Source organism: Lathamus discolor, chromosome 2, assembly GCF_037157495.1.
Source record: "Lathamus discolor isolate bLatDis1 chromosome 2, bLatDis1.hap1, whole genome shotgun sequence".
Lineage (NCBI taxonomy): Eukaryota > Metazoa > Chordata > Aves > Psittaciformes > Psittacidae > Lathamus > Lathamus discolor.
In genome coordinates this window covers 120,010,464-120,026,069 of record NC_088885.1, presented here as the reverse complement: position 1 = coordinate 120,026,069, position 15,606 = coordinate 120,010,464, and the positions used below count along the sequence as shown (strand labels likewise).

The 15,606-nt window shown below is 35.2% G+C and overlaps 1 protein-coding gene across 1 annotated transcript in view; it reads right to left on the bottom strand.

Annotated features, from left to right (window-relative positions):
- RP1 (RP1 axonemal microtubule associated) overlaps nt 1–15,606 on the bottom strand; it is a 178,995-nt gene that overhangs the window by 9,904 nt on the left and 153,485 nt on the right. The window contains exons 47-52 of the mRNA XM_065669368.1: nt 8,416–8,623; nt 6,637–6,696; nt 6,140–6,318; nt 5,363–5,585; nt 783–937; nt 575–650 (exon numbers count right to left, since the gene is read on the bottom strand). Of these exons, the coding sequence (XP_065525440.1) occupies nt 575–650; nt 783–937; nt 5,363–5,585; nt 6,140–6,318; nt 6,637–6,696; nt 8,416–8,623 (901 nt within the window). The remainder of the gene's footprint in view (nt 1–574; nt 651–782; nt 938–5,362; nt 5,586–6,139; nt 6,319–6,636; nt 6,697–8,415; nt 8,624–15,606) is intronic.

Genomic DNA, 15,606 nt, shown 5'->3' with positions numbered 1-15,606 from the left:
GTTCTCTAACGCACCGTGTGTTAATTTACAGTTCATTATTTGAATATTCCTTAGTAGCCATCCTACAAGTGAGCAAAGAGACCATAGAATCATAGAATTTTAATGAAATTCAGTGACAAAACTGCTGATTGCGTAATAAAGTTAAAATCCCCCTCTGAGTGTCACAGGGAGGAAATAGAAAAGGCAAGGAAAACAATGAAAATAAATGAATGACAGAAGGATAATTAAACAATATCAGTTTCTTATGTGAGTTTTAATTAGTCTCCTGGATCACTTATTTAATAAATCAGATATTAATTGCAGAATATAATTATTAATCTTAATTGTCCATTTTTCTTTCTTCTATGGAAAGGAATATTTTACTTTCTTCATGCAATAATGATACAGCCTTTAGATCCAAAGATTTTAACATGTCAAAATATAGGATTTTGCTTTAAAAAATATTAAGTTTTAGCAAAAAGAGTCAAAGGAAATTTATCGGGATTTAACTCTGGCAATAATTTCATTGCTTTTAATAGGAGGCCAGCTGTGTGATTCACATCACTGACTTTAGAGAGCAGCAAAAGTACTTTACCTGTTTTACTGCTGAACAAAAGAACGACTTTATCCAGTTCTCCCAGCTCCACAGCATCCATGGTAACTAGAAATGACTAAAATGAAATTATTTAGTATTACAATCTTAAACTATATTACTGAAGTGTATAGGAAGATTTGAAAATAATATGTAGGAATTACAAGAATAGATTAAAGGATAAATTTTAAAGTACTTTAAGACAGAGTACCTCATTGTCCTCTCCCTGGTGGACATTCTGCAACGACCAGAGAAGGGATCTGTCCCCAGTGTCGCCATGAGTACCATATATGCATGCAGTCATATGTAACAAATTTCTCTCACTCAAAATATTTCTAGAAAATACTGTGAGATGATACGTAACCACTGAAATACCAAGCAGAAAGAGATCTTATCAAGACTGTGCCACAACCTTGCACAGCTATTTGACAGCATAGCAATGTGCAGTCACATGTAATTAAAAATTCAAACACTCAAAAATGATTGTAAAATATCTTTTTCTATTTTTCCATAATTTTGTCTTGTACCAATGAACATTGGTGATGCTGAAAACTTTAAATTAAACTAGAGAAAAGAATTCCTATGCTTTATGTTGTTCATAATAGCACATTATGGAAAAAATACCAGTCAGCTGCCTTTTACTTTTTATGGTGAATGCCTAATAGATAAAATCCTAATAGGTCTCAGACAATCAACTACTTTTGGGATCTTTACAAAGAGCGACTTTGGCTGTGAAGACAGGTCCTTCAGACTTCATCATCTAAGAAATGGAGAGATAAGCTCCTAGCATGCAATTTTGAGCATCTAAGCTACTGCTTTGAACTTCAATATGATGGAGCACAACCGCTGACTATTAGAGGTTGCTAGGGAAGAAAGGTCTACCTCAGCTGAAGTCACCCGTAAATTTGTGCTATTTGTGACTTATGCAGTGCTTATAGTTATTTAACCGAAGACAAGATGACAACATCTGAACACCTTTGAAAGTAAACACATACACAAGGCAGATGTTTATATTCATTTGCATTTTACTCATAGAACCAAATGATGTGACAGTCCTGAATATTTACCTCTTTTAATCACCTAATCGTCTCCTTTTTATTCCTGGAGATGCCGTGGTGGAAGAGCATGAATCCTGACCTTGCAAAAGGCTTCTATAGAATGATGCTCTTCTCAGAGCTTAGATCAGTGAGACAGCTATTCTGTACAGGGCTGTGTGCATAAACTGATTACATAAAGCAGATAACAAGCTGTTATTATCAGCTTTCAAATCTAATGACCATCTAAAATACTGAGTTCAGTAAAAGAACCACCTCTGTTCTATGGTCTTTGCCTGCTGCAGTTGAGCAGGTGCATGGAAAGAAATCCATAGTGCCAAAAAAGGTATTTAGATTTACCCATAAAGGTTAAACTTAGTAAAAGCCGAAGTAGTAGGGGATGCAGATAAGTTTAAAAAGGAAGTAAAAAAACTGATGCTGCGTAAAGAATAGCAAATCATGGCTTCATAAGATATAAAAGGTTAAATACAAGGATTGTATGGAATATGGTGGGTGGTGTTATAATGAAGATGAAGAATCAGGAAAGGAAACTGTGTATTTAGTAAGGGGTGCTATGCAGTGAGTGAGTCACTACACAGAACAAAGAAACCTGTGCAGTGTTATTTTTTGCTATAATTCTGATTTTCTAAACATTTTATTTTACTTGACCTCTGTTTTGACAGCCTTCCAGATCTGAAACTTGAGAAGTGAGGCTGGACCAGCCTAAAACAAGAGTGAAAGGATTGCATTTGGAAGTCTTGTTTGTTGGATCCCTGTGTCAGAGAGCAGCAAGAGTGGGCCTGTCCCATGAACATGGACAAGACAGGAGCTGAGCAAGACCACAGTGTAGCAGTTCCTTCACTGACCGGGCAGCAGTCCTGTGGTATCTGCGTGTGTCAGGCTGAGCTGTTAACAGCCCCATATGCAGCAGTGAAAAAGATCTGGGAACCATCCTGGTGGTTGAGATGGGAGCAGCAGGAGAAAGGACCAGAGACAAGACTGAAAGTAAGGCTACGACATAGTTCCAAGGTTTATCCAGAAGACAGCATCAGAGGGAGGACTAAGGACAAATGCACATCTAGTGTAGCTCAGGCATGATCAGAAAAGGACACCCTGTGCCCATTACAGCTGGAGGTTCCAGGTGAGTCTGGCCAAGGCAAGTAAGATCTATTGTCTTATTGTGGCCTTAACATGCTGAATTAAATGAACTTTGGATCAGATTATACAGTGGATAGAATAGGCAGAGTACCTTATACACAGAAGGGCAATTGAAGGAGACTAAAGGCTAAAATGCTCAAATGGTAGTCTTTGTTCAGGTAGTGGGATCACACCGTAATAGGGCAAATGTGGGCAAGTAACCTTTTATCTCTGTAGTGTATTGAATAGATTGGAAAAATAAAAGATGAAAGAAATCTCTGAACAGAAGTTTACATATGATTACAACATATATGAATGTTGCAACTCCATTAATTTTATAAAATTCTAACGATTTCATAATCTCAGTGTGAATTATGGCTTTGTGTTAACTTTGTGGAAATAGCTATTTGAAAGTAGCATAATATATCTTCATTTCACCTTTTTGTTATTTAATTGTTTTGCCTTAAAAGCTATAGCACTGCAAAATTCACCTTCTATACAGCCCTGTATGAGAGGGAAAGAGAACACTCTTTCACCCTGGGGGATTCTTGAGGTGTAAGCATCTCAAAGGAAGGTACAGTGAAGAGGAACTATTTATTTATGCAGTCAGCTGGAGGCCTCTCTCCATTAATATACCCAAAGGCACATGAGTGCACAGCTAGATCTCAAGGGTCTGCATAGTACTTTATCAACTGGTTTGATGGTTTCGATTAGCCATTAGTATATGCTTCACCACAATCCCAAATACAAAATATGGAAAAGATAACTAAGAGGTAAAATACTAAGGCACTTTATGAGTGACAGAGCTGTATCTCAAATTGAACAGCACATGGCTTCTGGTTAAGGTGATTACGATCAGCCGCTTTCCATTCCAATTAACACAACATTGCGTTTGCTTTTAGCTGAGAAGAAAACCAAGAAAAAAATACATTAGATTTAGAGAGCTGACAGAAAAGCAGATCTGTTTTGCACCATAAATTTCAAGTCAGTTTGTGTGTAAAGGATCCCTTTGAACTCCACATATGCCACCTGCTGTGGAGCTGCTTAGAGCTTTCTTGGACATAAAATGGCAAAGATTTGGGGGAATATGTTTTTTCACTGTCCTAATTTTTTTTTCCCCACTGTGGTTACAAATTCCTCCTTGGAGACTTCTAAAGCATGTGTGGGAAGAAATAAGTGCAACAGATAAGCTATTTTGCTTGGTTGGCTTTTCTTTCACCTAAACACATAGGTAATATAATACCTATTCTTTTTTTTTTTTTTTGAGATTTTTTTAATCTCTTGATCTCAAAGCATTTTACAAAGAAGAAAATATTACAAAATAAAAAAAAAATGAGAATTATTTTTTTAACCAAGAGGTTGGTGATAGAGCCAGAGTCCAAGCCAAGATCATGAGGGTTCCAGTCTCACTGGCCATTTCTCACCCACATTGCATCTCTCTCTCACCATTTCAGTGTGCTAGTAATTTCTGCATGTGACAGCAATCAGGCTTTTGCAAAGGGCATATTTATGTGCTTTATGTTAATCTGAAGGTCCTCTTTGTTTCAATCTTGCGTATGATGGAAACCATTAAGCCCTGTTCTGTACCCGTAGTGTACAAGTCTTCAAGTGAAAATAACAGCTCTAAGCAATATAAAATCTAAAGCCTAAATTAAAAATTTAAGTTTTCAGTTGCAGGCAAATTATGAAAAAAACAAAAAAAAAAAACCCCAAAACAAACAAAACAACAACAACAACAACAACAAAAAAAAAACCACAAAAACAACTCCAAAGCCCTCTTAATTCTACTGAAATTATTTTCATGCTTACATTTAGACACATGCAAACACGTCACTGAAACAGAGCCATAAATTCCTGTCCAAAAGCATATTGGGGTTGTTCATTTAACACCTTCTTCATATCTCTTTAGATGAACTGACTTATTCTTTACCCAGGAAACTCATTTGTTTTCTGCCTAAAACTCAGGCACAAATAATTTGAATATTAAATATCATTATTTAGTCTGTTTATTAAATTGAGGACTGTTCTGTCACATGGTGTCATTCAGTAAGCATTAGAAGAATATGGAAGATATAGTGGATTTCAGATTAAAGAATTTCTTTTATTTTGCTTAACAAAGGTGATATTCATAAGGAAATTGAGCTAATTTTAACAGGCATAAATATCTGTAGTGGATAAAGGTAATAAAGCTGATGCTTATATGTAGCTTTGAGCTGTTATTTACTTTGGAATGTGCAAACAAAAAAAGTTGTTTAATAGTGAATGAGCTATACAAAATCATATTGTTAATGTGAGTAATATAAGCAGCTGAGAATTAAACAAAGGAGACTAGAAATATTACAATATTGCAAGAAAGGTATGTTTCTTACAAACTGTTCTTTGGAGCATATAATAATAGTCCTGTGCAATCAAATGAATATTGCATTTCCCACTTTATGGTACAAAAATTAAGCTGAGTGGGTTGTATTTTCCTTCATACATTTTAAATTCTTATCTAGACTTTATGAATCATTAAAAAAAGACAATAAAATTTTCTGTTTTGATAAAGGTTTCAATTGTCATATTAGGACGTGGTAACCTCCTGGATCACTCTACCACTTTAAAGTAGATTTATACCTACCAGAAAGTGCTTCTTTTAATGGCCACTCTATAGGGAATTCAATCCATCTGTCTCCATTAAAAGAAAGAGGAAGTGTTTTATTTATGGTGAGACGAAAGGTATCTAGGGTTGATGTGTTCTGCATTTTAAAGTAACAAGGAGACAACTGGGACATGCTGTTTTCCAAACTCTGGAGACCAAATCTCACTTTATAAAGCGTTCCCAAATCAGATGGTAAGTGTATCTAGGAAGCAACGAAACAAGGAGTTAGCATCTCAACAGAGATATATAGGTATATGCGTAGCTAATTTAGAAAGAGGAACTTTTCTCTAAAGGGACCAGCATGGACCTAACCCTATTTGCATCAGCCTTGGTGCTAAAAGTCCCGCTGAGTTCAGAGGCAGCAGAACCAGGTTGAATGTAAGCACTTATGGAACTATTAGCTTTGTACTCTAGGGCCATTCATTGTAATTATTCTATCAAATTCAAATTACATACTGCACTGATTTCTAAATGTGCACACTTACTGTTAATGCCATTTAAATTGATATGCATTATTAACTATGACTATTTGTTGTCAAAAAAAAAAAGAAGAAAAGAATAGAATACCCTTGATCATCATGAACTTGAGAAAGCCAAAAATTAAAAATGAAATCTAGTTTGCAACTGAAACTTTCAGTTCTGCTTTTCTTGAATATTTGAACAATAATATCTGCAATGTTTATAGCACTACATGATTATTTCTCTCTAAAAATAAACTCAAACTTTAAATATAGACAAATGTATAGATTATTTTACATCATATGTTATTTGGTTCTTAGCCCGATGTTCCACTTTTTTTTCCATGGAAACCAGATTTGACTTGCCGTTGCTTCCATAAAAAACCATAATCAACTTGGATAAAATTTCTGACAACTTTTCAAAGTCTGTGTTTTTTTCTTCTTGATGTTTTGTGAAATAAATCCTCCATCTGCCTTCTGAACAAACAAAATAAGGAAAATAAAAAGAAAAAAATAGATTAAAGATGTTTAGATGTTTCTGTTTTCATATGTTAACTAGGGTACCTGAGATAAAATTCCCAAGACATATCTTAGCCTACATGGGGAGCACTAATATTATAAGCACTTCAACTGGGTGCTGATCAGCTCCCTGCATATATTCCATTTCTTACTATTACAAAGGGGGAAATATTGTCAGTACTAGTAAGTGTAATGATGTATTCTGGTGAAAATATTCTCACATTATTATTTCAGAATTAATGAATAAAACAGTCGATGTAATGGCAGAAGAGATACCTGAATTCATTTGCTCTTTTCCTAAAGGCCAGGCAGAAGTGCTTTTTCTCTCCTGAATTTCTAATTAAAAAAAAAAAATTGAAGACCAAATTAATACTTTTGTAGAACAGTGTCTAAATGATAATAAATGCCTGTATTCATCTCTACTGAGGCAATTGACTGAGTATTATATCATTTAGATTAAAGATTTAACTAGGAAGTGTACAATGTGATTTTCTACTTAAGCATCATCTCCTACATATCATCCTATTTAATGAACTGACTCTAGAGCTAGCTTTTTACTATGAAATTGCTGTGACGTGAAGATTCAAGTATTTTTCATTTTAAATAATTTCTGTTTCATGTATACAACATGCTCTGGATATATCAGACATAATTGGATGTATTTAATGCCCATTTTTACAGCTGATGTTCCTCCCACTGCTAGCAGCTCCCACTGATTTCAGTGGGATTTGTTATAGACCAAAACTACTTATAATCACTTGATAGAGGCCTAAACTAAAGATGAAAATCCTTATTTTGAGAGCACAACCAAGTTTGGATTTGCCAATTATTGTATAATAGACCTCACTTTCTTTTACCAAATCAGTGCATTCTAGTAGAAACAGAAACATATACATAAAACCTTAAACACATTAAATAGTCCTATATTTTTTTCAGGAAAGTCCCAACATACAATCGAAAAGAAAGCTGAAATTATTTGCTTTTCCACTATAATAGCTTCCTCTTTTTCTCTCCAGGTTTCAAATGATCAAAAGTTAGAGATGATAGAGCAGAGGAAATGGATTGTGCTGTGGTTCTGCTCATTCTCAATAGGCTATTGCTGGACAAGCACCATCATGCAAACTAAACTGCAACAAGCAGAGATGCCCACATAGTTAGGAGGAAAAAGAGCTAAAATATTTTCTGTAATTTAAGGACTCATTTACAGTCTCTATTTACTTCTCTCAGGGGCAGGATCATAAGAAATACATCAGCCTTAAAGGTGCATTCTGGTCTTTGGTTACCTACTGATGGCATGGTGGGTGGCATGGTTTAGTGTGAGGTGTCCCTGCCCATGGCAGGGAGGTTGGAACTAGATGATCTTAAGGTCCTTTCCAACCCTAACTATTCTATGATTCTACAGATCCGGTTGGGGAGTGCTATGCACACCAGATTGTGCTTATATTGAAACCACAGCACAGTGAGGTAGGGTACGCATTCCCTTGTTGTCTAGACAGATTGCAGTCAGTCACAAGCGGTGGGGTCAGGTCAAAACTGCTCCTCTGTGGACTGATTACCCACATGGTGCCCATTAAAAGTATGTCCAGATTCTGACAAAAGATATCCAAACAGCATGTCACAAATAATGTAAAATAGTCTTCTGAATACAGTGGAGGCATTTTCTCTACTGTGTAAACACAGTTTGCCCCCACTATTTACCTTATTTTCACTATGCCTAGCAAGTAGCGAGAAGAGGTATTTGAAGCTTAGAAAATTGTTTGTGTAAGTAAGTGGCAAATTAGAAGACTTGGAGAGGCATTAGTTTGTAAAAAGAATAGTCAAAATTATTTTCCATTTATGCCACTCTAAATCTGGAGTAACAAAGCAGAAGTTATCTTCTGGCAAATAGTAGTTATTAAATGGTACTAAAACCCAACAGTGCTCAGACGCACTAATTGACAATGTTCTACTGAAACATTTTAAACCATAACTTGTTTATAGAAGCAAATCACATAGCTGCATTCTGCAGTTTTGAATTAATTTCTTGGCAAATGGTAGTTTAAAGATAATATCAACCTGTGGCATTCAGAGTTACTGAGGCAAATCTTTTTCCATCACGTCTGTCTTTTAGCCACGTTTGAGCCATAAACAATGTTTCTGTCCCTGAAGCTGCTGACTCTTTCACAATAATCTTCTCCAGAAGCCAGTCAGTGCCTTTCCCTTTTTCGACCACTACTTCTTTCAGAGTCCCAACATCTACTGCTTCCATTTGAAAAACATCCACCTGAAAAATTGAGATTCAAAACCACACATGGAATCAGAACCACCAAATGAAATTAACAGTGTATATTAAAATATGAAAGAGGGAGGAAAATACTTTTTTCATTAATTCAATAAATACCAACAGAATCGGAGATTACAAGCTTAAAGATGCTAAACACCTGCATTAAGTGGTATTCCTTTTGTAGTTCTGCAATTTGCTGCTAAACCACCTGTTTTCCTACAAAGATCAATCAGTTGCTTCTGCTCAGTTCCTGAGGGATTCTCCTTCCCAAATTTCACTCTTGATGATTTACAGGGGTACCATTCTAAACATCTCTTACTCTCAACAAAATAGACCCCCCAGGGCTCCTTTTTGAGGGATCAGATGCAGGGAGTGATAAGAACGGAAGTGAACACCACAGAGCTGTATTTTATTCTCTTAGAAAAGAATGACAAATTTGGTCCCAGATTTGAATTAACTTGTAGGATTAATTTTAATAAATGTAATTGAAATTACAGAAAAATAGCAAAGTTATGTTTAAATATGTTTTACTATTCTCTATCAGTTAAAAAGACCACAGTAGTTTTAAAATATTTAGAACCTGAAATGCCTAAAGAACATGGTGAGATGTCAGACATGAAACATTTTCACAATATGTGATTTTGGCTTTTTGTGGGTCCTACACCCACTTACTCAGCTGGAAAACAGAGATTAATTTCTTGGCATAGAGACCTTCCACCTGTTTTGCTTTATAGATTTATGAATTACCATCTCCTTTCTATTAGGGTTGATGACTGGTAAAATCTAGTGTTATTTGTGATTGGATTTCTAGCATGATTTAAAGGTACAAAGAAATTTTTGAGGGGATTGGATTGCAATAACGAGCAAACCCACTTGAGTCCTGAGAAGTCCTCCCAACATAATTCACACTGAAGCTGCTCAGCCAGAGTAAAAGGGCAGTAATCCTTATACAAAGAATTATGCAGAGATGAAATAGAGAAAAGCAATTCTCTTGCTCCACCAGCCACAGTTATGTGTTTTCCCTGGACAGTTTTTCCTGGTGAATAATTGATAAAAGACTTTTGTCACCAAGACCAGCTTGACCAGTTTGCAACATAATGAGATCCACCATAAGTTAAAATATTGAGCTTGAAATTGCAGATAATATTTGACCACCCATTTAAAAAAGAATCCCCAGAAACATAAAAAAACCCCAACTTTTTTCTTTAACTTTTTTCTTATTTTTCATTAATATGTGTACATGTTAATGTGAATGAATGTGTTTGTGAACTACACTTTTAACAGTTTACTAAAATTAATCACCAAACTGTCTTTGAATTACTGCATGGCTTCTTCTACACTGAAAGGTAGTGTTATTCAAAAACTGGTATAGTGCATTACCTAACCATCACAACTGGTCTGTCACCCCTACATTATCAGGTGAAATGGGAAAATGAGAACAGCAAACTGACAATGATTTCAAGAAAAAATGTTAAAGAGGCACAGGAATAACTATGCTTCCTTAAAATGAGTCAAGTTTATCAGCTGCTTAGTGAATTTAGACTGGCAAAAGTGTAAGATGAAAGTGAAGGTTCTCAGTATAATGTCCTGTGGCAGCAGGGGAAATACATTGGGCTGAAATTCCAGATGGAGTGCAGGACTGCAGGGAAAGAGGCTTCTCTTCACATTTTCCAAAGCTAAGTCAAAACAGTAATGTTCAGTGTCAACACCACATTTATATTTTATTGCCTATTGGACAAATTTGATGATTGAATACCATTAATCTGAGCTCTTAATTCACCTTAACTATGACAAAGTTTTACCACTGCTTTGTTCTATTTTTATTTGGATTGGTACAGTTATAACATCATGCTTGACTAAAAGAAAATGTCTTGTTAAATAAAATGTATTAAAAATACACAGGCCTAGAAGATGGGAGAAAAACACAGATAAACTCAAGTAAGATACTTATGGACTCCTGTCTCTGTCAGTTAATAAACATCTTGTATTCCCAAAATGTGAAAATTTGTCTTAAAAGATTACTGCTTGTCCTTGCAAATGGTTATGCTTATATTAATGCACAATTTCTTTTATTGAAAAAATATGAGGAAGTGTTTGTCAGATTAGAATACTTGTTGGAATAGATTTCTTTTTAAGAGAAAAGAGTTTTACAGATGATGACTTGATTTAGTGACATTATCATCAGCGTCTCCAAAAAAAGTCTGTTGTCAGTAACCACTTTTGGAAAGGAGAGGGTGAGGAATAAAGGAAAAATATAGACAATATTCTGCAGACTTCTAGGCTCATGCTATCTCCAGAGAAAGGACAGCTGGGTTTAACTTTCACTAGGCTTGACAGTTAATAAACTCTACCAAGCCAGAAAAACTTTGCACTTCAGCAAATGTATTTGCTCACTGTTCTCCCTAGTGGTAGTGATTCTGAAAGTACTTAGTAACTCAGATGCTGCATGTACTATAAGTTATTCAGAATCTGGATAATCCAGCCACAGTTAACAGGAAGTTTATATATATATATGTATATAGGTAGTGTATGAAAGGTTTTACAAACCTTTTTCCTCTGAAAATACATATATTTTGGCTGAATAAACATTTGTGAAAACTTTGATGTTTGATTTGCATTAGACACACTATCATTGGTCAATGTGCAGTTTTAAAGAGCCCATTTTAGAGATGTAACATCTCAGAAAACCATGGTCAAATTTGCAGATGATTCAGCCATCTCAGAAACTGCAAGTTGAAAAACTATTAACTAAAGTAGGAATGGTGACAACGGGGATAAACTCACTTCACAGACGAGATTACATTTTATGTGTATGTTTGAAAAATCTACATGCTCTAATTCTAGTCAAGAAACCAAAAAAAAAAGAGCAGAGAAAGAACAGCTACTATAATTGTTACAGCAAGATGAACAGTTTGCTATAGATAATTTATTTGCCAAATTTAACCCACTTTCCTCCTCACAAGCTATCTGAAAACAGACATATTATGACACGTGTTTCATTACAATTTTAAGAAATTATATTATTATTAATAATTTAGCTAATATTTTTGTGGATTAATTTCAGACCACAATTAGTCATAAAACATAGGAAATGTTGAAGTTGTTGAACAGTCTTGTATGCTACATGATACTCCATCTCACCTGATTCACCAACAGGGAGCTTTAAAGCTAGGGAAGGCTTAATTCTTCTGCAAGCAGAGTTAAGATAAGAAGGAACCACACAGTAGATAGTTAAAACTACAGAATATAAAACCTTTTCATTTTCCCTTAGGGAAAAATGTTCATTAATTTTTAGTTACTACTAGCAAATTAGGTTTGGATGGAGAAAAGTCACCTTAAATATTGATAATAATACATATTGTTTAATTCAGCATAATTTATATTGAATTTTCTCAGAATAATATTAAAACAATGTGTGCGTATGTACAGCCCACTAAATTTTATTAATTAACACTGTCTGGAGAAAGAAAGATATTTCCCAAGACTAAGCAGCCGAGATGGACAATGTGAGAGCCATACTTACTCTGTGACCCAGAAGAGCTGCCTTAGCAAAACCAGAACTGACACTTTTCGTATTTCTTGGATAAGAGAATAAGCACAGAAAAATACCTTAAAAACAATCATTCCAGCAACCCTTCCAGGCTATTACAAGTTTAATTTTTGATAACTCCTTTTCAGATTCTCTTCAAAAGTTTCTTTTTATCCTGGGACCCATCGTTTGAGCATTTCCTTTAAATCTATGACGAAGTTTGACTTCATATTCAGTACACTTCAGTGTCAGTGCTGGCAACATATCACTGTCTGCAGCAGTTGAAATAGCTCTTGTAACAAAAGCAGCATTTGAACAGTCATTGTGCAATATTTACCTTTATAAATGCCAATCATTTTATAGGCTTAGTATTTAGGCTTGATGATTGGTTAATGACGATATTCCCAACTGAACAGAAAATAGCAAGTCAAGACACACCATATGCTTCGTTCCATCAACCTGTGTGCACAAGTGATTTCCCACACTGCTAATGTTACTATCATTTTAATAGGCTTTTATTGGAAAAGGAGTTAAAGTGTCTAGGTAAAGGACCTTTGCTATTAAATTTAGCAAACTTATCTATTTACTGCCTGATTATTTTGATCTCACTTCTTAATCTGGAGAAACTCCACTGAAAACAAAAGAGTTTTAGTGCTGGAAGGCAAAATAAAGGCCATAGTATCACTGAGCCCAAATCAAAAACTGTCTGAACACTCCTGTAGAAGCAGGCAAATGAGATAAATAACTTTTGCTGACATGTCACCCTTCAGACTGTGGATATTTCAGCTGTGTTGAATTGAACTCATCCACCCTGTCCCAAATGGTTGTCACATCCCCTTCTCTTAGATGGAGATATTAACCTTTTTAGCTATGCCAACATAACCACATGACCAGCTTCTCTCCAGCTAAATTTTGTCAAGATAGATGAAGTGAAAAAGCCTAAATTATCAACAGTATTAATTGCTTAAACTAAATAAACATTTGGACAGAGTAAATGAATGTCACTGTGCCAGCACACTGAAGGAATGGAAACACTGAGTGGTAAGCAGCAGTGCTGAGAGGCACTGATAGCACACTACTGTCTTAGCCCAGCTCAGTGGATGGATGAACAGCGCATCTGACTGTGACCTCAGCATCATGTAGTCTGTGTTCTGTCCAAATGTTTCTTTAAAAATAGGTTTTCCAATGCATTTGAAAAAGCCAAACCCAAATTCCTCCTAAATTTACATATTTTCTTAAATAGGTTTTTATGTTAAATTCTCATCCAGAAATTAATTGAAAAAAATTATCTTTACATTTAAAAAAAAAATTAGATTACAGTGAATGCATAATTAGAAGTTTCTGATACCTTGCAATTACCCTGGTTCATCCATCTTCAACAAGATTATTGAAGAATAAATGATAGAATAGGGGCACTAAAAAAGAACAAACAATATTTGCTCTGAACTGACCATATGTTAATTTGGTTAGTATAACTGGAACGGAATCTTTTTGAAATAGGATTTGTATGCATAGAACAGCAACAGGAGTAAGGAAGAATAGTAGTACATTGTACTAATCGGCATCTATGATCATTCAGCTAATTTGTAAAAAGGCGTTTCAATTAGAACTCAAGTAAAATGCATTTAATAAAAGGCCGAAGGACTGCTGCAGAGACCAATATCATCAGTGTCATGGTTTAAGCCCAGCTGGTAACTCAAGAACCACATAGCTTCTCGCTCACCCCTTTTCTCCCTTCCCCTACCCCCCAACAATGAGCCACAGCCAAATCTATAAACACACATTATATTACACAATGGAACATAAAAATGAAACCAAACAAAACAAAAAGCCCTGAAGATAGACATAATTTTGCACAAATTCAAACCCATATGATGCAGCCTGATTGTTGGACTGATTTAATAAGTTTGAGATCTGGTTTAACAGGCAAAGAAAATAGGATGGATGTAATTTTCTTCACCTTTAGTAATGCATATGGTTGTGTAATGTTCTGATTAAGACACCATAATCCAATATTTAAGTTATTCCCAGGTAAACTCAACCTGGCTGATAATGGGACAATAAAATGTCTAACTGGTAAGTCTCCAAGTACAATTTTAAGTGGAGAATATTTCCAAGCACTTTTCATTGTAGTGAGGCCAGTCAATAAGCTTATGGTCTTTAATATTTTCATGAGTTAACTGCAAGAATAAAGATAATGAAAAACAATTGCTAGTTATGACAGTTGAAGAAGTATGGTGCTCTGAGATTTGTGACCATTAATAAATCACTGGAAAACCCACATTCCAGTGAATCAAGCAGCCTAATCTATTTAACTTGTCAAAGGCATACTGATTTGCTTGCTGTCATAAGTACCTGTCAAAGGCAGCAGAAATTTGGTTTGAGAGAGCTATCTAGGCTAACAGTCAAAAGCATGACAAAATCCAGTTTCTAGAAGTTAAAGCTTGACAAATTTAGACAGAAAACAGTGTGAATACTAAAAATAAATAAATAAATAATTTTAAAAAGCATATTTAAGCTTAGAAACCATTTTCCAACTAGATGAGCACTTCGTCACTGGAATCCCTTCACTCTGAGTTAAATACATTTTCTAAACTATTTAACCTGAATTGAAGTTATTTCAGTTCTTGCTGCATCGAGGAAAATGGTTGAATACTTCATTTGCTGAAAAATGCAGTCTTGGATTTACCATAACTATTTTGAGTTTTTTGATAAATCAAGCTAATGAAGTCAGCTGTATTTTATCTTTAAAAATCTTGTTTATTAAAAAAAATGAAATAAATGTGGCATAGGATTCACTTGCTCAACTTTGCCTATCAAGTCTATAGTCAGACAATTTCCCTGTAAAATCTTGAGAAAGCAGCTGGCACTCTCTGAGGGTAATTAATTTCATTTTAAGATAAATGTCCAAATAAAGAGAGAAGGTAATCACCTGGAAGCATCTACTTCACTCTCTTTCTGCAGAAGCAGCTCAAATCATCACATTAGAACAAATGTGTACCTTAAAGGCAACTAAAGCCAAGTGAGATGTATTTCAGCTTTAGAAATGAAATTTATGTAATTTATTTTTGAGCTCTATGTAGACAGAAAACCACCCTCTCTCAAGTCATTACCTTCACTGTTAATTAATTTTGTCCAACTTTTAAATTTTGGCAACAAATTTTTACTTTTTTTTTTTTTTTTTTTCCCCTGCAAGAATGTCAGGAAACCAAAATTAATGATTCGCACAGCTCTAATCCGCTGGGCAGTGTTGCATCAAGTCTGAGGGCAATCAAGACAGACTTCAGGGCCTTTGGATGACTGGTTAACGGATCAGAGTGCTCTCCCCTTCCTTCCAGTTGTAGGGAATTGTGAGGGAAGAAACAAGAATAGCCAACAGATAAATACCTAGCTCTGAGCCTGGTGTCTGGTGGAATTTGGGTTTTTTTGATCATGAGTCAGTTTACACACCACC